This window comes from Pantherophis guttatus, chromosome 6 (assembly GCF_059756535.1).
Source record: "Pantherophis guttatus breed Tessera chromosome 6, ASM5975653v1, whole genome shotgun sequence".
NCBI classification, from domain to species: Eukaryota; Metazoa; Chordata; class Lepidosauria; order Squamata; family Colubridae; genus Pantherophis; species Pantherophis guttatus.
In genome coordinates, this window is record NC_142068.1 from 31809510 (window position 1) to 31833051 (window position 23542).

The window sequence follows — 23542 nt, forward strand, 5'->3', positions numbered from 1 at the left end:
GACTTTTCCCGAGTTTCTGGGAAGGAGAAAATGGCTTCCCCTGGGCTCCGAAGGCTGGAAATGGGCCCATTTCCTCACTTCCGGAATGTGCACACCGCTCCCCCATGCACTTGCCCCCTGCACATGTGTGATGGGTAAGCTCCCATCACTCACCATAGCAATTGTCCACCCAACAGTTTAAAAGCATGTTCAATGTGAGTAGATAAATAGTACCAATTTGGTAGGGAGACGAGTTGGTGCTCTGTGCTGACAGTCAGATTCCTGCTGGCTCTGAACCTTCCCAGTTGTGGTGCTTGTTTACGAGGCAGATCCAGAGGAGGACCGGGATGACGCTGCAGGAAGAGCCACTAATCTTTTTTTTCTGGTGTGAAGCGAGCTCACCCTTTTGTGGCATACCGTAGGAAGCGTGCGACTGTGTCCTACAGAGCTGGTAAATTGACTGCCAAGCTCCTACTCCTGGCTAATACAACAACCCCATACAACAACAACAACAACAACAACAACAACAACAACAACAACAACAATAATAATAATAATAATTTTAATCAATTATTGTAATCAAAAGGTAATCAATATTTTGGTATTTTGTGCAACTTATTTATCTTTGGAAAGAGGAGACTTGGAGGCTTTGCATAGATAGTTTTGTTTCTTTATTTGGAAAGGGGGTCACATGACATTCTTTATACTGACAATAGTATTTCTGGCTCCAAGAATTCAAAAATAGCTGCATGCTCTCCTTATTGTTCCTCAAGGTTATACCTAACGCAAATACTACTCCTGCTTGAAAAAAGGTTAACTTTGCAAGAAATGATTGTAGTGATGCTAAAACTAGAAATATATAAAAGTTGTCTGATGATGATTTCCATTTCTTTTATTTCAAATTTTACTTGAGAGAAAACCAGATGAAATTAATAAAGTTGATATGTTGACATTTAACGCTTCATGCTTTCTAAAATAGGGTTTGAGAACATGTGGCTTTCAAGATATTGTTGAATTACAACTCCAGAACTATAAAAGTACAGAAAAATATAAATATGAACTTTTAATTGTCATCCTGTGGTCACACATCTGGCTTTGATTGGGAGACATTTAACTGGTAAATAATATGTTTAAATTAATGCTGTCTTAGTTTCAGGTACCACATTTTAGAAAGATACTGTATTATCCAAGATAATAAGCCCAGAAGGAAAAATCCATGAGGAACAGTTGAAGAAGGAAGATGGCAGGGAGACATATAAAATGTTGTTGAACAATAGTTTTTGGCAAATTCCCCTATCCCCTTACCAGTTACACAATAAAGCAGTCAAAAGATAAGGAGATTTTGTTCCTTAACTCACATTTCCCTATGTAAAGCAAAAATCCCATCAATTAAAAAAAAATTATTTATTTTTTTTGAAATAATAAAAGTTATTACTATCAGTGTCCTTCACTTCATATCTGTTGATCATCTGGCTACCTTACTTCTTAGACTAAAAATTCCAAGGAGGAGATTCTGATTGATCTCTCTTTTTGAGTTAAAAAAGGGTTGTCCAAGTTGATGGGGTTAGGCAGTGACAGAGAGACAAAACTGATCTGTCAATGTAGGAGTCCCTTCCAGAGGGTTCCACAAACTAGTGTAGGTGTAAGCCTAAAGTTTGAGGACAGAGCAAGGATATGGATATGAAGACCTGATCTTGGAGACTGGTTTCTGACAAAGTAAGATTCTAGAAACTGCTCTATATAGATTCACTGTGAGCATTCTTCATTTAGGGGTGTTATCTTATTTGTTTCCCAAAACTTTGTTTTGTTCTTTGAAATTGTTGGCACATCCTAAGGCTAGGTGTCCTGCCAGGATCTGGCTTGACATTATCTGAACCTGCCCTCATCTGGTCCTCTTTCAGGTATTGATTGCCTCTCCATTTCCAAGCTTGACAGTTTGTAAGATCACCAGTGCAGCCTCTGATTATGAGGAGTCACCATAACATTTTGCCTGCTTTGACTCCACTCACTTTTATAAAGGCAAGCAATAGAAGTTAGGTAAAGGGAAGATTGTGCAGTAATGCAGAGCTGAAATGGGAAGTGAACTTCATGACTATATTGTACATAGGTGGAAGATAATCTGTTTTGATTATTTTGGGACACGATATTGTGTTCTGAGTTAGGGATTAGGAAAAGCCAGAGAGTCTATTGTAATTCAAAGTCAACGGTCAGTCAGCCAAACTCACACTAGTGAGAGGAAGTTCACATTGATTTTGTAGATTAATTTTTTAAACAATTGTAGAAGCAGTAATTAGAGCCAGGTTATATGAACCCATCTCTCTCTGCTAGAGCAAGTACTTTGTGAGCAGAAAATTCAGGCTCAATTCTGGACACTTCTAAGTAGGGATGGAAAAACTTCCTGAAACTCTGGAATGCTACTGATTGTTTAAACAAAATTAGGGTTGCTGGACCAATGGTCTATAGGTTGATTTCACACATCGTGCTAACTTTTGTAGCATGGTTTACAAACCAAATGGTTGGATTTTTATAACATTCTAGATCTCAGCCTAGCAATTTAATCAGCAAAAATCCTGATGACTATGAGATAAAAGTAAAGATCTCATTCTATGTCTCTTTCCTGCTTTTAGTTCTTGTTTAGATTTTTTCAGACAAGATCTGGTAGACCTTCTTAAGCTTAATAGAGTTTGTGAACCTTGACTCCAAAAGGCATTTTCCTATATTTTAATGTTCAGTGTTCAATTTGGTCACAGTTGCTTATCTAATCAGGATGTGTTATGAATTGGCAAATAAGGTAGTTTAGCATATGGATACAAATAAAATTACAGACGTATTTAATTGATTAATATAATCTCCAAACTGTTTTTGTAACAAAACAAAGAAGTGATACTCAATTGGCAGGGAAAAGCAGCTGATCAGCACAAAATATAGCAAGTTTAAGAATAATATATTGGGCTTCTGATGCTTTATATTAAAGCTGTTTACTGCTGAAAATTAGTTTAGAATTAGATTTAAATGTGAGTTTAATTTATGCATATTCCTCAATTGAAGGCTTAGACGCTGAATTATGAATTACAGTATGGCTGAATGAGTCTACCATCCCCATTTTGGAGAATTTTACTGTCACTCAGTTTCATTTGGTTTATTAAAACATGGATTAATCTCCTAGAAGATGTTGGCTGAAGTGACATATGCAATAATTTGAACTCCGATATATACTGCAATATTTTTTAAAAATTTGCTGTACAAGACTTCGGTGCTTTATCGTATTTTAAATTAAAAACCAATAATGAAAAATCAGTAGGATTTATCCTGAAATACCAGATTTAGAATTCAACTTTAAACTTGTCACAGAATTGTATATCTCCTACTGTATGTACAGTATGTGTTCCAAACAGTGGTGGGTTTCAAATTTTTTTATTACCAGTTCTGTGGGTATGGCTTGGTGGGCGTGGCAGGGGAATGATACTGTAAAATCTCCATTTCCTCCCAATCAGCTGGGATTTGGGAGGCAGAGAATAGATGGGGGCAGGGCCAGTCAGAATTTTTACTACTGGTTCTCCGAACTACTCAAAATTTCCTCTACCAGTTCTCCAGAACTAGTCAGAACCTGCTGAAACCCACCTCTGCTTCCAAGGCTTTCCTTAGCAGGCTTCTACAATACTTTGTGTTTTCCTCAAGTTTCTTTAAGGCTGCCTTTAGAAAGCAATTTGAAGTGAGCACTTTTTAAATGTTTATCATTAACAGAAATAATTAATCTGTAGTCTAAATACTAGCAAAACATCATTTCTCAGCTCACGCTGTGGTTGTTTTCTAAACTTAGAAATTATTGGCATTTGCACATCTAGGTTTTCTGAATCAATGATATGATCATTCCAGTGTTATGAATTGTGGTTATATAAATGTTGGAAAATTATTTCCATTAGGTTTTTGCTCAGAACCCTGTGGGTTAATCTGTCTCTACCTTTTCTACTGCAGTCTTATAGGGTTTGTAGACATCTAAATCTCCTTTTGTGTTGATGTGAAGGATATACAAAATGCTATATTGCAGTCTTTTTTCCCATTTAATTGGATATTATAAGTGTTAACTTGTTTATCGTATGAAGATTCTGCAAGATATTTTCTTTTCCTTTCATTTTATAATCATATATATGCAGACTCTGTGGCAATCATCCTTAGTTTTTGATGGATCTTCTCTCTTGCTAAGGAAAATATTTGAGCTCTGTTATTGGTGAATAATAATTTCTAACAAATTGTAATTCAATCCAGATGAACCAAAATTGTTGATGTCTACTTAAAAAGGAATAGATTATTAATATTCAGAAGTATTCTTATTGAAAACTGAAAAGATACACACATGATAAATAGTCTTTCCTGAGCTACTTATTCTCATTTGGGGAATGGTACCACTCTGCCTAGATTAAAAATTTTAGGCAATTTTAATCTCCTGTCTCTGGGATTGGATGTGGCTCAGAAATTTTATTGTTGCCATGACAACCGTGCACTTTTCATTGGTCATAATAGATCTGACCCATGTGAAACCTGACTTTTACCAGGGTAAAAGTCTAATGTCATGCTGGAGGATCTTTGCATCAGATCCTTCAGATCACTTTCTTATGATTGTGAAGGTGCTAGTCTCTGCAGGGAGGCTGAGCCAATTTAAATGCCTGCTCCAGAGGCTTAAATGGATCCAGAAAATTTCCAGACAGTGGTTGGGAATTTTCCCTGGAGAACAGTTCAGTTAATCCCTTGTTGGCCTCTGGAACATGGAGATGTGCAGATATTCGATAGAATTGCTCCTGAATGGCTTCTTCATGCCTACCAATTCTGGTGGCTCCTTGTTTTTCTGAGAAACTCTAGGAAATGAAGTGGGTGAAGATTTGAATTGATGATGGAGGAAGGTGAGACATGACTGGACACAGGTATAAGCCCTAATTCAAGTCTTTGTTAAGACTATTGGATATATGGAAAACCTATAAATCTCCAGAATTTGGCCATACTCATTGGGAAATATACTTCAACAACATCTAGAAATCTGTATGTTTCCCATCCCTGAAGATCCCACCAATTCTCTATCCCTAAGCTTGTAAGGAATTTTATCTTCATCATAAAATTTTGAAAATGGTTCAGTGCAGATTTTTTTGTTCATTTGTTTTCATTTGACCTGATTCAAACTTTTGATCAGTGGTGGGATGCCTGTTATTGAACTGCCACTTCGAGCAGATTTATTTAACAGCCAGTTTGGAGAGGTGATAGGAGTTTAATTCGGCAATGTCTGGATGAAATACAATGTGTTGTATATGGTAACATCTCTGGCTGCTGATTGTGTACAGTAGTTTGCTGCTTCTTGTCTTGGGTCCTGTTTGCCTGAAAAAAAAAACTATCTCAGCCATTACTCTCCCCTCCTCATCTGTTTCTCTTTGCTCACTGACATGATCCTTATAAACCCGTTCACTATTCAGCACACATTTTGATACAGAGGATTTTAAAGATCAATATTCAATTGAAGCCAGAATTTTTGCTTTTAAGGTTAGTAGATGAACAGTTAGAAAAATCTATGGAAGGTTATTTCAATATATGATTACTGCAGTGAGATTACTATATGCACAAAGTTGAAATATTTGATGTTACCCAGTATGGAAGAATGGTTGATGAACTTGACATAACAGAAGAACCAGATCCATAGATGCTGCAGTTTACTGCAATAGGCAATACTTGTTGTATAGAATATGCAGAGAGACCTTTGAACAGTCCAACACATAGTGGCAAGAACAGTGGTGGTATTCAGCCAGTTCTATCTGGTTCGTGCAAACCAGTAGCGGCGGCTATGGGAGGCTCCGCCCACCCACCCAGATGTCATCACATCCTGTTTTTGACGCTCTGCACATGTGCGAAAGGCTCTGCGCATGCAAGGAAGGCTCTGCGCATGCACGGCAGGCTGCATTGGAAACAGCGAAGGACTGGCCCGCAATGCCTCTGCCAGTGAGAACAGAGCTCGGAAGGGCTGCATGCGGCCCTTCCAAGCTCCATTTTCACTGTCAGAGGGTTGCAAGAGGCCGACGCAGCTGAAAACAGAGCTTGGGAGCTTGTTTTCACTGGCAGAGTGCTCAGGCTACCACAGGTGCCTTCAACACGAGTGACGTTGAGCTGGCCATGCCCATCCTGGCAACGCCCATCTTGCCCCCCGAAGGTCAAAAACTACCCTGATGCAGCCCTCAGTGAAATCAACTTTGACACCCCTGTGATAGAGGATATGAGATTTAGAAGCATACATACCACCCATAGGGTTGAGGAGGGATTTTTTAAAACAAGCCTGTTTATTATTCCGTCATTCACTATTCTATGATAGGAGGGAGTGCAGAGTAAAGCTGCTTGTGGCACTGCATCAGTGCTCACTGGGAAAAAGTGGTTTAGGTTCTTATTTTTCCACTAAATTCTTTTCTCTCTCTTAAACCATTTTCTGATAAAAGACAAATTATACTTGTTTGCTTTACTGCTATGAAGTTATATAGTTTGTTTTCCTGTAGCCTTGCTTTTAATTTGCATTTATATTTGTTTTTAATCCTGTTGCACATCATATTGACTGCTTGGTTCTAAGCAGAAGGTAACTCAGTTATTTTCAATTAAGAATGAAACCACATAATCGTATAGACCTAGAAAATATTTATTGTGAGTTTTGCAGGGATCGTTGTCAGTTATGTGTGGGTAGGATTGTGATCAAAGATGATAGTCATGACTTCATTATAAATTAACTTGAGATCCCTTAGACTTTGTTAATTTGATTTATATAGCCACCCATCTCATACATGACTTTGGGTAACTTACGATGTTAAAAACAAATAAAATATATACAAATATTGAAATAAAACAAGAAACAAAACATATAGCAGCTGGAGAATCATAAAAAATCAACATAGCCAAGAAATGACTATGAATAAGGTATTCAAAGCTTTCTGAAAGGCCAACCTAATCTCAGGAGAGATGATTTTTCAGAGGGTGAACAGAAAAGAATTTTCTTTTGGGTCCTATCAGCTCATATTTCTTGGATGATAGTAGCCTTAACATGCTGCTGCTAAATTGAGTAAAATGGGTAGAAACAATTGGGAACAAACCATCTCATAAGTAACCCAGTTCCCAGTCCAGGGGTGGGCTGCTAGGGCTTCTCAGGGGTTTGGGAGAATCTCTAGCTAAGATCCTTTGCAGTTCAGAGAACCTCCAAATCCCACTCCTGGCTGGCCCCGCACACCCCATCCCGCCCCTCCCAGGAGTCCCCATGCGGCCCATTTTGGATGCAGGTAAGTACAGGGTGCGCATGGAGGCTCAGGGAGGGCAAAAAATGGGCCTACTGGAAGTTCGGGAAGTTTTTCAAAGTGATTTTGATCATCATGAATGATTTTATACAGTCAGTATTAAGAGTTATAATGTCACTGTACTTACTATTGCAGTTCTCCATAATTTCTATTAATAGCAGAGGTCAACTAGAATCAAGTGCTTTATCACATAGCCCCAAAATTTCCAAGGCATCCGGTGTGCATTTATTTTTGAAATCTGTCGCATCCTAAACAAAGTGTACAAGTAACATGCTCTGAAATAGTTTTGCTACTAAATCAGATCTAATAAAGCCAAGTAATAATTCCTGTTTACAGTAAATAAAAATTACAATAGACCAGGGGTGTCAAACTCATGTCATCATGGCAGTGTCACGTGACGTATTGGGACTTTTTCCTCCTTCACTAAACCGGGCATGGGCATGGGCATGGCCAGCATGTGACACATCCAGCCCGTGGCCCGGGAGTTTTACAGCCCTGCAATAGACAGCAAAGCTGAAAGAAAACTGTGCAGAATTACAGACCTATTAAGTATAGTCAGAAGTTAATCGCCCTGTTAATGGCTGGTAGATTGGATAGATTCTAAAAACATTCTGGCTTTTGGTCAGGCCATTCTGTTGCATTCATCTTTACATTAGATCATCTGGTAGAAGAAACACCCCTCCCCCCCACTAAACAATCTAGCATTATATGCAGAGTTTTAGATTTTGAATTGATATCAAGACAGAATTTGTGGCATAAATTGTTATCAATATCAATTGATTGCTGCCCATTTTTTCCTGATGTTAGAATTATACCAAAATTCACATCAAAGGATGTGCTGTAATATGTGCAAAGGCAGGTCACCAAAGAAATCCCAATTTTTAGAAAAGTTAGGCAAGGTTGCATCTTGGCTCTGTTATTGTATTATTTATGCTTTACTTATTTAGATAATTTAAAGTATTGCCCATCAAAACAAGCAAATGCATATCTTGGGATGCTCCTTTATGTAGATGAGGTGATAATTTTCTCTCAAACCCCATTGGGTTTAAGAAGAGCATTATACTGTCTTGCTTGCTGTTATGAGAACCAATGTTTAGAGATTAATTTTGGCAAAATCAAAATAATTATCTTCAATAAAAGGCTGAGGATACTAAATTGGTCACTAAGTAGGCATAATCTAGAACAGTGATGGTGAACCTATGGCATGCGTGCCAGAGATGGCACGCAGCACCCTCTCTGTGGCACACGAGCCGTTGCCCCAGCTCAGCTCCACTGCGCATGCATGTGCGCCTCCTGCCAGCCAGCTGGTCTTCGGGTCTCTGCCGTGCATATGGAGGGGGGTGTCTGCGCATGCGTGAGGTCATGGAGGCACATGCATGGGGGCTGTGCGCACATTGCATTTTGGGGGGTTGCACGTGCGCACTTTGGGCACTCGGTCTGGAAAAGGTTAGCCGTCACTGATCTAGAATAAATAAATTGCTCTATATTCCTTGGAGGAAAGTTAAACCTTGGCAGATTTAAGGTGTGTGGACTTCAACTCTCAGAATTCCTCAGCCAGCATAGCTGAAGTCCATACATGTTCAAGTTGTCAAGCTTGAGAAACACTGGTCTGTAAAGATTATGTGACACAAAATGCCTCTAAATCCACATCTGCTATCCAGGATTATAGGATAGTGCTCAGTTCATACCTGCTACAATAAGATGCTTTTCAGCAAAGACTTGTGGAGAGTTCCTTCATGGAGGATAACTTGGCATTTATGGATGATAATTTTTTTTACTGTTTTTTTTATTTACAAGCTTTTTTTATTTTCCTATAAACTCTCCATATGTGTTAGCTGATCCCTGTATCTTAAAATGGAAGAAAAGGCTTGGAAGATAAATAGTTAACTCTTCTATTTATCTAGTTCTAGCTATATTTACAAGGTTTCACTGAAACCTTTGTGTCTCAGTGTTCAAAATGCTTTATTTGAATGAAAAGGGTTTCACCTGTGCTAGTTATGTTCAGTGTGTATTTTATTCTGTTTTATTTTTTTTTATTTTATCTTTTAAAAAAGTTAAACATATGAATAGAATATAAATCAAGAATGGTAAAGAAGATTAAAAAGAATAAAAAATTAAAGTAAGTAAAATACAAATAAGTAAGCCTGGGATCTAAAATTTTGTGGTAATTCACTGTATCATGATTTATTTATGAAGTTACAAAAGTAATATATTACTTTTTAAAGGAAAATCTAAAAATCACTGTTAAGCTTTAAACTAAATGCACCTAACCCTGCCAATTGAAACTCAAGGGGATTAATTATAGAAGCTGGCAGACTATGCAAATAAACCTTAAATTGAATTTATTTATTTTAAAGAGTGTGGGGATTCTAACACATCTGGAAATGGGACCAATTTATATGTTAAAATGTGTCACCAGAACAGTATAGCATATACTGTTCTGGTGACACATTTTAACATATAAATTTGCTCGGTAATGACCATTTTCTGTTAATCATGAAATTATCTGATGGTAATTAAACTAAGTATTTATACCAAAAATTAGTGTTCAAAGATTAGATGGTCTGGTGAGTTGGAAAGTGTCGTTCTTTAATTTCTCAGCTTTCCTGGAAATACCAAGCTGCACCAGGCCATCTGTGCTGGGAAAGATGTGCATGAAGTATTAAATATTTTCCAACAGATAATCACAATGATTCATGAGATATTAACAGCTAATATACCAGTGAAGAATTCTGTCTTGTCCTGTCCGCTCACACACGCATATACCACAAGGGTTTGAAATCTTTACTGAGGCTTCACCAATACAAAATAGTATTCCTCACACAGGAATCAGGGCAAGACCCAATGAGTCCAGTTTCCCAAGTCAGAAAAATACAGAACAAGTCCAGCAAAGGCAAATCCACAGTCCAAAACACAAATCCCTAACCCTACCCTGCTATTTATTTACTCCCCATCTCACCCCACTGGATTCCTGTAGGCCTTGGGCCTGCTTCCCCATTGGGTTTCCATAGGCCTTGGGCCTGCTTCTGTATGGGTGCCACATCTTACTCCCCATCATTGCTTGCACACTTACCATTTGGAGATCTCTGGAATTCCAGAGCTTGTGCTGAGGAAGGCGAGTAGGCCACTCCATTCCTTGCCATCTGTAGACTGTATGCTTCTATCCCAGAACTGGATCCCATGTGGCCTGTAGGGAAGCAGATGCTGTTTTCAGAGCAATTGCAATGAATTCCATGACTGTACCACATGACCTGCAGGGATGTTGAGGAATGAAACAGACTGTTCTCCTTCCCCAACATATAAAAGGTTGCCAGAACTTTATAAAAACATGTCTTATTTTAGTCTTGATCAAATAAGCCAACTTTACATTCCTTTCCTTTTACTTCTGAAAAATTTTAATCTATAATTTATCTAAATGTTATTCTTGGATTTTATTTTTCTCCGATTCTTCTTTGTCCTATTTTAAAAGCTTCTTTGAGTCTTTAACAAGTTTTACTGTAACTCCAGTAAAAAGACATAATCCAGGTTACTCTCTTGGTTTATAATTTGTATTTCCTCTTTAATCTTTAAAACTTCAGGCAGCTTCTTTTGTATATCCAGTAAACAATCCTTATCTAGGTCATTCTCTTAGTCTGTCACATGTATTTCCACTTTAAATGCCTTATCTGTCTTGTGATCCCATCTTTTTATTCAGTGTTTCTAATTATATTGCTTCTGCATCATACAAGATTTGTTTTACATCTGTGATTTCTTCATTAGCATATTTTGAATATACCGTAGTTTAGTCATTCTTGATATTGTTAATATTGTGGCTACTAATTTCTGCCCCTTCTTTGAAAATCTCCTTTAATATTTCAAATGTGATAGCATTTTGTGCTATTTTGAAATTCCAATACTAATTGAAACTAAAATCAGGTTTGCATTTATTTTCTTTTTGTTTGGAATCTTTAGTCCCCTGAAGTGTGAAATTTAAATGGTAAACTCTCTAATCTCTGTTATGATTTACAGTATATAAAATAATTTTTGTTCCCACAAAAAGCCACTTATTTTATATAGTTAGTTCCAAAAGCTTGTAGTAAAAGTCTTAGTGTTCTAAATTTGTCTGGACCCTGAATTAATTTAGAACTTTCTTAGTTCAAAATGTTATTTAGCTTTTTGCCATTTTTTCAATTTCCTTATTTCTTAAACTTGTAGTTAATTTTTCTTTTGTTAGAAATGAAGATAGACTCAACAAATGGCTTTTCAATCTTTGTTGTTCCAAAGATCTCTAATAGCTTTAAGATGGTTACATAAGCAATTTCAGAAAGTTAGGTTAGAAAAAGAGATTAGCAAACCTAGTGTTCTTTAAATGGCTCGGCTGCTGTTGTGAGCTTAATAACTGATCCCTTCATCCTTGTACTCAAATCTGTGGGAGACCACTCTCCTGTGGACACATATGAGCAATCTGTGGAGAAGTTCCAAAGATCCAGTTGACTCACTAGACTAGTCTACTCACCGATTCTACATTCTTTGCTGCAATTATCATCTTCGCTCTTCTAGAGACATATTTAGCTCACTATGCATCCCCCAATCAGCTAACAAATTCATTTCAATTTGCTTTATGCTGATAGTAAAAGTCTCCAAAAGTCAAGTGGGTTTCAGATGCAGCCTTTGGGTCTTTGCACAATTATTACAAAAACTTATGAGATGATTATGAACTAGTCTATTTTAAAAAATAAATTATTACGCAAGTTTTTTTAAACATAAAAGTTTGTCTATATTCAGGAAAACTTGCTAATCTTATACATTGTCTATAACAAATAGGCAAATGTAAATGATTAATATTTGAACAGTTGCCTCCCCATAGCAACAACTGCACAAATCTTAGCTGTTTTCCAGATTATTCAGCCAAAAGGGGGAAGGTTTCTCCATTTCCGACCAGACAAGATAGTTTAACAGCAAGGGGGATATTAAGTTTGAGCACCAAGCTGTGTAAATTGGTAGAGCAATAAGACATGCAAAACAGATTCAATATCTTTCAACTAGCAAGGACATAATCTCTCTTGGATTGGAACATTGTTATATCTTCCTTCTATAATATAGATGGCTCTATTTTAAATTTCACCAGGAATGGGGGAAGTACCTAGTGCAGCATATATGAGATTTGATTATATAATTAGGGGAAAATGAACAGTGTTTTACCCAAACTATCCCCAAAATGCAAAGAGATTGTGATCCAGTTTCTGTGAAGGCCATCTCAGGAAATCATTGTTTCAAGTAAATTGGCCCTCTCAAACTCCCAACTGTTGGAGAATATTTTATTTATCTAGCATCATGCTCAGTGCCTTATTTCCAAGAGAAAGAGAAAATATCCAAAGTAGTCAGGGAGGTCAAAGAGCCCTCATCAGATTTCACTGTTGCCACAAAAATTTGCCATATTATGAACCTTTATAAAGGTATATCCTATTTCCAGTCATAACATAGAATTGGATATAACCCAAAGAATTCAGGATATACTGTTCATTTTTTAAAAATTGATTGGACTGCTTCAAGAGGGATCTTGGGCTTTTATAAAAGCAAATCTGGGAACCATAAAACACTTTGGATATATATGTTTATAGCAATAGGTATATTGCTATTACCTCTGCTGCCTGGAAAACACACAGTTCTGTCAATAATCCTATGAGCCTAATCCATGGCAGCTTTTGATTGTTCTGTCCAGAAACAAATGGCTGAAAGGTACAGTAATTCCTAAATATTTAAAGACTTTGGTTTGTTCGGTTATGATGTTATTTATGTAATAGTGATAAGTATAACTGGAAAGCCTATTGATGAAGATTAGCAATTTCTCTGAGAATTTATTCTTTGCTCTATCTCTTGCTTTAGTTTTATGGGAAAAGCTGGTTCAATAAAGCTAAATTAAACTAAGCAAAAATGTTCCTTTCAATGATAATTGTCCTGAGCTTTGGCTCCTTCCCTTATAGTTAGAGCATGGACTACAATGATATTTGGCCTTTCAAGTGAACTCTGGAAGTAGAGCACATGTCACAATCTTGTTTTGTACCACTCAGATTTATTTAGATGAGATGGATGGTGTAGAAATTTAATAAATAAATGAATAAAAGTCTATTGCATTTTGTGTCTTGCCTTGCATTTTTTTGAATTTAACTGAACTTGATTATGAACTGTATTAAGAATGTATGTATTTGTTTTCTTAAAAAACAATAAATTAGAAGTCATCGACGGAGGGATCAGACATTTTTATCAATCCTTGAGCGTGTGAATATGCAGATGTTTGGACAGATTGCTGGTGCATTCAAATATCTACTAAAGATTACTTATTACTTTGTTTATTTTTATATTAGGTTTTTTATCATGCCTTATTTTTGTCTAAAAAAGAATTCAAGGTGGTGAACATACATAATAATTTTTCTTCTTCCTGTTTTCCCCACAACAACAACCCTGTGAGGTAGATTGGGCTGGAAAAGAGAGCTTAGTCAGCTTTCATGCCTAAAGTGGGACTAGAACTCACAATATCTTGGTTTCTAGGACAGCACTTACACAAAACTGGCTTTTTTTCCTGGTCTGGTAAAGAGAATGACTCGATATGTATTTGTATGCCATGTTACTTAATTAGTTTTCTTTCAAGGTTCTGGTTGGGAATGAGACCATGTATGGCATCTGGAGTAGTTTTCTAACCTTGGTTCTACTCTAGCTTTCCTCACCAGGGGATTCTCAGTCAATGTACCATGATAAGAAAATCTAGCATAGTGAGAGCATTTTTGGAAGAAAGCAAATAGAAAGGCTTCAGAGGGAAAGTTGTTCTTTTAAATACAAGGATTATTTGAGCTCTGGGAAAAGTAATTGGCAATGTGGGGTGGCAAACAGAAAAACTAGCTTAGCAGGATTGTAGAGTACAGCCTGATAGAAGAACCAACTGTAGAGTTGCCTGCAGAGAAAACTAGTAATTTAGCAATCTTACTGTGTGTAAAGAACTATAGATAATAAAAACAGAGTGTAACTTACAGAGAAGTCTTTACGTTTTGCATGCAGGTTCTAATTTTAAATATTAGGGAAAATAAAGAGTAAGAGAAGATTGTTAATCTAAAGACTAGTTTGAAAAAAAATGACAAGAATAAAACCTTTTCTTCTTAGCTGTCTGCTGAAACAGAATATACTGAAAGCTCTCCAGAGGAGGGGTAAGGCCAAGAAAAGAAAAGGATTCTTTCAATAGTATTGCTTTATTCTTAGAATTTGATCATTAAAATGAATTAAGAGATGGCGTCAAAATATATTTAGGAAAACAGTTTTAAAATGGAAAGCAGAGGAGAAAAAGGAATGTATGCTGGCTCATAGATATTTTGATGCCAAGTGTTTCTTTGATAATAATTGTTGAAAATTGATGACACATTTCCTTCCATTTTGAGGTGAGACATAGAAGAAAACTACTATACAGGCTGAAAAGGCAATGAAAAACAAAGGACCTTCCCCAAACTTCCTCCAGATCTAGTTCATCCTATATTAGCTCAGTGTTGGTCACATGCTGTGGGTCAATTTAAGGAAATGTTTGCTGATACAGAAGAGATTGTTTAGAATGACAGTAGAAAAACAGATGTGAACAATCTGCAATTGAAATGTTGTTGGAAAATGTTGACTGTTCTGAAAGAAGACAGTGATAATTAGTTTCATGCCCTTGACATGAAAATTGCCAGGATGTGTTGATATTGTTGCCTGAAATCAAGCTTAGTACAGTCCTGACTTGACTCTGCTTATCCTTACCGTATACTTGTGGTCCTTCAAAAGGAAGAAGAATGTAAGCATATTACCTCCAACAATCTGGGTCCTCATTTTACTGACCTCAGAAAGATGGAAAGCTGAGTCAGTATGGAGCCCCATCAGGATCTAACTTCAGACTGTGAAGTTAGCCTACAGTGCTGCATTCTAACCAGTGTGCCACTGTTTTGTTTTATTTTTGAACAATGTCATTTTTATAAAAACAAAACAAAACATGTTAATATAATACGATTTTTAGTCTCTTTATTTTTTTCTTCAAATAAAAAACTTAAGCTAATAAAAACAAACAAAAAAGTAATGGTGTGTCCCACTTCTCTTTCTATTTGCAAGGAGGATTTTATGAAGAATTGCTCCTTTTAAAGGACTTGGTCTATTCATTGGCTGAGCTTATATTTCTCCTGCTTCAATATTCTTGAGTCAGATCAGGGGTGGGTTCTACTTACCTTTACTACTGGTTTGCATCATGCCCATGCTTCTATACATGCACAGATCACTTCTGATGACATGGGCAGAGCCTCCCGCCAGTTTTACTACCAGTTCTTGCTAACCGGTCCAAACCAGGGGCAACCCACCACTGAGTCAGATGGTGGATTATCATATTCAAAGGAGCATTTCTTCCTATTCTTGGGTCCCAAAAAATGTCTCCAGGTTCAGGTTCAGGTTCAGGTTCAGAAGTATTAAATTTAGTTTCAAGGGAAAAAAATAGAATGGAAGGAATGTTATTGTACTTTACATCTGCAGCTCCTGCATATCCCCAACAGCTGACCTGAGCATTGCGGTATGTGCTTAAATAGGTTGGAAAATAGAATGAAACCAGCAAGTGAGGGTTGGAAAAATTATCACCCCTTCTTCCATTATGATTATGGAAGTGGTTGCCCTTTTAAGTAGAAAGGCAATTTTGTAAGAACCTGGTGGGAGTAGTTATAGAAAACTGCTATAGGCAGTTCTTCTGCATTCTGACTGTGTTGTGGGGAGAAAAAAAATGTCAAATTGCATTGTTAAAGTCACCTTGGCTTGCATCTGTCTGCAAATCTCATGCTAATTGGGGTGGCATGTGATTCCCACCATTCCAATTCTTGTAACTATATTCTGCAGTTAATGTCTTGTACCAATATTTCTATGGAGTAGAATGTCCAAGCTGAAACTCAGGATTATTCTGGGATAAATACAAATAAGATAAAAATAAGAATACATGTTATATTAATTTTTGTTTGAAAGTTCTGTATCTCAGCTCTTATGGTATTTTTGCTCCAACAAATTCTTAATTATTATAATGCTTAAACCCAAAGGACATTGCCAGATTTAAAATGTTAGGAATGATACTATTGAAGATTATAGTTAAATCCAAATATATTAAAGCCATGGGCATCTATAGAATCTTGCAGCTGTTGTAAAAATGATGAAAGGAGCATCATCCTGTCCTTTTCATATGGGTGAGATGCATTATTGTCCCCCAAAAGACCAACCACAACAGTGCAAAGTTGCTTTTGTCATTCTATTGTCAAACTTGACAAGCTTTGCATTGCTGCACAAGTGCCAGTAATCGGTCTAATTGCTGTTATTCCTAGGGTTCCTGCATGCTGAAAAGACAAAGGCTGATTTTTTTCTCCCTGTTAACATTCTTAGAATTTATTCAATAAAATAAATACAATCCTTTTTAGCCATTATACCTTGCTGTATACAGAATCTATTGACTCCTGGTTGCTACCTGGTGCCAACAGAAACTAAGAACCAAGAGTTATATCATACATGTAAGTGGTTTCTATGGTGCCTCACTATTCTTAATACACATGTGTGCAAATTAATGAGTTCTCAAGGACTAATATTTTAACACTTTATGGTGTTAAAACAGTATCAACACCAAAAATAAAAGTGTGATAGCATTTTGGGCTTTTCATGTGGCTAAAAAAGATGCAATAACAGGCAATTGAAAGAAGAGGGAATTTGGCAGGGGGTTTTTTTTGGGAGGAAACATTATGAATAGGTAGGTTAACTACAGGAACTGTGGGGGAGAGTGATCATGTCATACTTGAACTCCCTATAATGGAACCACAGATAACTGAACCAAGTCAGACTAGTGCTTTAGACTTTAAAAGAGCTGACTTCAAAAAACTTAGAAAGAAATTATGAAGGATTCCATGGATGGAAATTCAAAAAGGAAAAACAATTCAAGATGCTTGGGAAACTTTGAATAATGAGGTAATGAAGGCCCAAGCAAAACAATATTGTTATCATTGTCAGCCATTCAATTGTGTCTGTCCTTTGGTCACTCTATGAATCAGTACACTCCATGCCCCTCTGTCTTGTCTCCTTCAGATCTACAGAGAAACAAAAACAGGATACCAGATGAGACCAGCATGGTTGCACAAAGGACTTTCCAACAATTTGAGGGACAGATAAATATAAAAAAATGGAAAACGACACACAACTAAAACAAAATACCAGCAAATAGCCTGAATCTGCAAGAAAGGAGTTGGGAAAGCTAAGGCCCATAATGAGCTAAGATTGGCAACTGATGCCAATAATGATAACAAAATTGTTTATTTCAATATGTAAGGAACAAGAAGAAACTCAATGAAATGATAGGTCCACTAATGGGAGAAGATGGCAAGAAGGTGACAGACAGTACGGAGAAAACAGGACTGCTTAAGAAGCAGATTTCTTCTTAAGAAATTGCTTCTTTGCATCTGTTTGTACACAAAAGAAAGAAAAAGCCCAGCCTAACAAAAGCAACACCAAGGAAGATAAAAGAGGTATTCAAGTCAAAATAGGCAAAGAATTAGTAAGAGAATGCCTATTTACCATTTAGAGGCTACAGCAGGCAAGGAACATCTCCTAGTTTCTACCAGCTGACGTTCCTTGATTGATGGATCTGCACAATGCCCAACCTGCCTGTCCAAATTGGATAAGTAGAAACAACTGGGAGAATACTGTTCTTATCCAATTGGCCCAAAGCCATGAAGGGCTTAAAAGTTATTAAAAACTTTAGTTGATAGATAGCATCTAGAAAACTGGATAAACAATAAGCTAGTTTGTTTGATCCCATGTATCTATGCTACTGTAATGAAATTCTATTCCTGTTCTCCAGAATATTTGTATATTGGGTTGATAAATGTATGTTTGGGCAGTTGGAGAAAAAACCCATTGGTCCTCTGAACAATTGTAATGATGATAGCGCATGCTCGTGGTACCGCCGCGCTCCCCCCACTTTTGGCACGCGAGGGCACAGTGGGCCAGTAGGCCCTTTTTTGCCCTCCCCAGGCTCCAGAGGCTTTCTAGGAACCTGGGGAAGCCGGAAACTGCCCATTTCACGACTTCCGGTGCGACCAGAAAGCCTGAAAATCAGCTGGTCAGTGCGTGCATGCATGCTGGAGCTGAGTTAGGATAACACTCATGTGCCCACAGTTATGGCTCCGCGTGCCACCTGTGGCATGCATGCCATAGGTTCGCCATCACGGATTTACAATATAAGATATTTTCCCCAACAGTCGGGATTTTACTGACCTCGAACAGATGGAAGGCTGAGTCAATCTTGAGCCCCCTCAGGGTCGGACTCCTGGCTATGGACAGAGTTTGTCTGCAGTACTGCTCTTAATGGTGAGAATATATAGGGAGAAAAGAAGGAAATGCATTAGAACATGTAAAACCAACAGAAATATCAAATGAAGTATGTAATAAGTAGTTCAACATTTTTCAAGAATTTTTCCTTATGTCATTGTGTCCTATATACTGAGAACAGTCATTATTGTGCTACTTGTAATGTAGGACAAAATGTCCCTGGGAAGAACTTGGTAAAATGTGTTGGCCCTAATGAATAAGCAGTGTATTTTCAGCACACCAAGACACAGTTATTTTCTCATGCATTCCATGTATAACTTTCAATTATAATTATTTTTCAATTGTTAAAAACATTAAAATCATAACACAGAATAGCAGAAATATATTTTTTGTGTTTTTAAGAACAGTCTATAAGAGAACTAACACAAATTTTGCTCTCTAAGGATTCAAAGATAATCAACCTGATGTTCTTTGTGAGGTATTCTCATAAAAGTGTATACAATGGCAATCTAAGTGGTTTGACAATTTATTTAAAAAAACACCCACATAGTAGTCTTCCCAATTTGTTAGCTTCTTGGTATGATAGATGACATCTTAAACAATATACAATAGGTAAGAGTGCCAAGCCAATCTAGACAAGACTCCCTATCTTAGCTTCCCTGAAAATCTGAGGAATAGAATAACATAATTTATTTTATATCTTAAACAGCTAAACTCCCCTAAGTACAAAAGTCCTTCATTGTGGTTCTCTTTGGCTTTGTTAAAATGAAGGAACAGCAAGATTCTCCCAAATTATCTGTGTCACTGCCATTTTAGACAATTTGAAACCATTGAGCATATCCCCTTCTGCTCATTTTTAGAGATATCTGCAGAATTCTTATTCTCCAACTATTCATCCAGGACAGCACGGTGGCTCAGTGATTAAGACACTGGGCTTGTGGGCTGGAGAACCGGCAGTCTAGGTTTGAGATCTAAGCATCATGTGACATAGTGAGCTCCTGTCCTTGTTCCAGCTCCTGCCAACCTAGCAGTTTGAAAGTATGCAAATGTGAGTAGATAAATAGGTACCACTTCGATGGGAAGGTTGCAGTGTTCATGACATCATGCTGGCTACATGACTGCAGAAATGTCTTTGGACAGTGCTGGCTCAATGGACTTGAAACAGCACTGCCCTCTATAATTGACAAGCAAAGTCAATTGGGAAGCTAGATTAGTTTAACAGCCGTTAAGCTGCAAAAGGCTAATTATTATTCCTCTGGAAACTGTTCCAATATTACATTTCTAAACCATTCAACTTTGTCAACAGTATCAGTTTTGTTTACTAATTTTCTTCTATGTCTCCTGCATAATCTTTTTATTGAAATGTGAATAATGAATCTGCTTCTTCACCTGGTTACCTTCCAGCTATGTTCTTTCACAGCTTTCGTTGTTAAAAGTTATTATATCAACTAGGAATTTTGACCATTGTGGTCCAGCACACTTGAAAGATGCTTGGTTGGAAAAGGAAGTTCTAAGTAAAGCAGGTGGAGGCCACTTAGATATTTTAGCAGATTAATGTTTGTGACAAGACTGACACATCTTATTCTGTGGTACTAAGAATCCCATTATTGTTTGTGTTTCAGTTTGTTTCAGATCCATGTGCCAGCAACCCTTGTCACCATGGCAACTGCACTAGCAATGGGGATGGATATCTCTGTGCTTGTAATACTGGCTATGAAGGTACAAACTGTGAATATTCATTTTATGGTTCCCCAGTGTCTGGGTGGACAGAATCAGAGTTGCCAAGTGAAAATAGGCCAGGAGCAGCCACCATGGAACCGGACATTATCCTGCCACGAGCCCAAGCAACAGTGACACTACCGACATGGGAACCCAAGGAGGGGCAAAAACTTGTGGATCTGAAATGGGATGAAGTAGAAGTAAGATTTTTTTTAAAGCAAAATACGTACCATAAATTATTTCTGAATGAAATCCAGTAGCAGCTTTAGGAAAAGATTGTCTGTATGTGACCTTATGTGGAAAGCTGGAAGGATCAAGAAAAATAACTAAGAATTCTGTTTGTGAAATTTGTGGTGCAAAGTGTAAATTACAAAATTATCTTAGAACTCAGTGTAAATTTTTAATATTTTTCTGAGAAGTAATTAATTTTAATGAATGCCACCAGCATTGTTGTTGATCACAGACCATATTTATTACTAAATACATTAATTATTTAATACTACCAAATGGACATTTAAGGGTATTGAGAAATTCTTTATTCTTTGGAATATTCTTTTTGTATTTTCCTCTTTTAGTTCTGCAATTTTTAAAAGTTTTCTCTTGATACTTGATTTTTTCAACAAAAGATCACAGAAAAAAATGGGCTAGGAGTTAAGTAAGTTTGAAATGCATGCTGCCTACATAATTACTACTTTTGTATGCATTATATAGCACTATATTCAGTTCATTATTTGATTTTATCGTATGGTAAAATATGATATTGAATCTTCATCAAAGTTCAGTTTAAGGGTTTAAGAGATTTTTCAAAAGAAAACTAAAGAATGAAATACATACTATACACACACACACACACACACACACACACACACACACACACACACAGTATATATATACACCGATGAGGCATGACCACAAACCAGAAGCCAGACCACAGCTGCATCATTAGCCACTTTAAACCCCTCTAATCCATACATGAAGCAAACTGACACCCACCATGAAGATGTGGCACGACCACGAACGCGAAGCCAAACAACAGCAATGCAGCTCAACAGCTCAAATCCCCCTGCAACTCTGACTAACACGAGCACAACCAAGCCCCCACCTAAACAGAACACACCCCTAGCCAATCAGAGCACAGCAAACCCCCCATCCAATCAGAGTGCAGCCAAAACCCCCAACCAATCAGAACACACCTCCACCCAATCAGAACACAGCCAAGCTCCCACCCAATCAGTTCACACACCCCACTGGCAGTTAAAAGAAACAGCTGCGATCACACATTGCTCCTAGAAGCACGAAGTCGAAAACACCAGCCTGAAGATGACGAATGAGACTTTGTCGAAACGTCGCCAAGACACTTCAAATTTTACACGGGAAAAAACCCGAATAACCAAAGATAGATACACACACACACACACACACACACACACACACACACACACACGTATATATATGTATATTTTATATATATATTTAAAATTTAGATACCCTATAACTCTGTGAATGTGACCTAAAAGCATTATGTTAGGGAAAAATGCTTTAATTTGATCATTTATTTTGCAAGATTGATTTTTACACTCTTTAAAATCTATTGAAAATATTAATTATGTCCCTTTCTGGACCAGGACTCCTTGCGCACAGTCACTCATGCCCTCGTCACTTCCCGCCTGGACTACTGTAATGCTCTCTACATGGGGCTCCCCTTGAAGAGCACCCAGAGGCTCCAGCTGGTCCAGAATGCAGCCGCACGGGTGATTGTGGGAGCGACATGGCGCTGCCATATAACACCTCTCCTGCGCGAGCTGCACTGGTTTCCGGTGGTCTTCTGGGTGCGATTCAAGGTGCTGGTTACCATCTTCAGAGCGCTCCATGGCTTAGGACCTGGGTACTTACAAGACCGCCTGCTGCTACCAATAGCCTCCCACCGGCCAGTACGCTCCCACAGAGAGGGGTTCCTCAGGGTGCCGTCGGTCAAACAATGTCGACTGGCGACCCCCAGGGGGAGAGCCTTCTCTGTGGGGGTACCTGCCCTCTGAAACGAACTGCCGCCCGGGATACGGAGGATTCCCGACTTGCGCACCTTTCACCGTGCCCTCAAAACATTTTTATTTCAACAAGCTGGGCTGGCCTAATTTTTAAAACTTTTTTAATTTTTTAAAATTCTAATACGGGTGTTTTATTTGAATAGCTGGGCCAAATTATTTAATATGCTTTTAAATAGTTTTTAAATTTTATATTTGTGTGCTTTTACTTTTGGCTGTACACTGCCCTGAGTCCTTCGGGAGAAGGGCGGTATATAAATCGGAATAATAAAAATAATAATAATAAAATAATAATTAACTGATGCTATTTTATTTCTCACGGAGAGAAAAGAAAATTATATTTTATATTAAGAAAGCGTAAGTTAGTATTTAAAATATCTCCTCCCATTTCTAAGAATTTGCTTTGTATTATTCATTTGTATGTAATAAGGCTTCTAGGACAATGTTAATGTTTTAATTTTCTGTAACAAGAAAATTGGGCTGAACAGCCTAAAATCTGGGAATCCAAAAGAAAATAAAAAAATAAAAAAATGTTAAGAGCATTTGTAAAATAGGCAGGAAATACTCCCAAGGACAATTTAGGTAGTAGCTTATACATTTCACTGAGCTGCTGCTGAATTTGCAATCAATATACAAGACATATTAATAGCATACTTTGTTAATGCTTTTTAAAGAAGCGCTGCATGAAAATGAAACATTTTACCCACAAAAATAAACAAATACCTTATAGTATTGTTTTTTCTCCTTGGCAAGTAGTAATGGCTCTAATTTATATTGTGAAAAGTCTTTTCTCATAGGAAAAAATTAATAATTGGTCTTCATTTTGCTGGCATCAGGTGGCAAAGCATTGCTACCTTTGATTTGTTTGTATTCCACACTACACAACAGTAAGATGCTGAGAGATGCTATCGGCTATCTTGCTGTGTGTTCCTGAAAGCCAATGAATTTTCATTACCTGCTTTTTTAAAGTATTGTGTTGCAATCTATTAGGAATCTAGGTTGCTACAATATGAAAAGCCCTTTGTGTTTTTCTTAAGAAAACCAGACCCAAATCAATGTCTTTTCAAGCTGAGCCTTTTTGTTTGTGCATCTGTTGTTCTATAAAGCTTCAGAAAATAATTTTTCCAACATATATCCATCAAATACATTTCAGTTCTATTACAT

The 23542-nt window shown here is 37.3% G+C and overlaps 1 protein-coding gene across 1 annotated transcript in view; it reads left to right on the forward strand.

The window, feature by feature from the left end:
- DNER (delta/notch like EGF repeat containing) overlaps window positions 1-23542 on the forward strand; it is a 111119-nt gene that overhangs the window by 36403 nt on the left and 51174 nt on the right. Inside the window, exon 2 of the mRNA XM_034439339.3 lies at window positions 20240-20536. Coding sequence (XP_034295230.1) covers window positions 20240-20536 — 297 coding nt within the window. The remainder of the gene's footprint in view (window positions 1-20239; window positions 20537-23542) is intronic.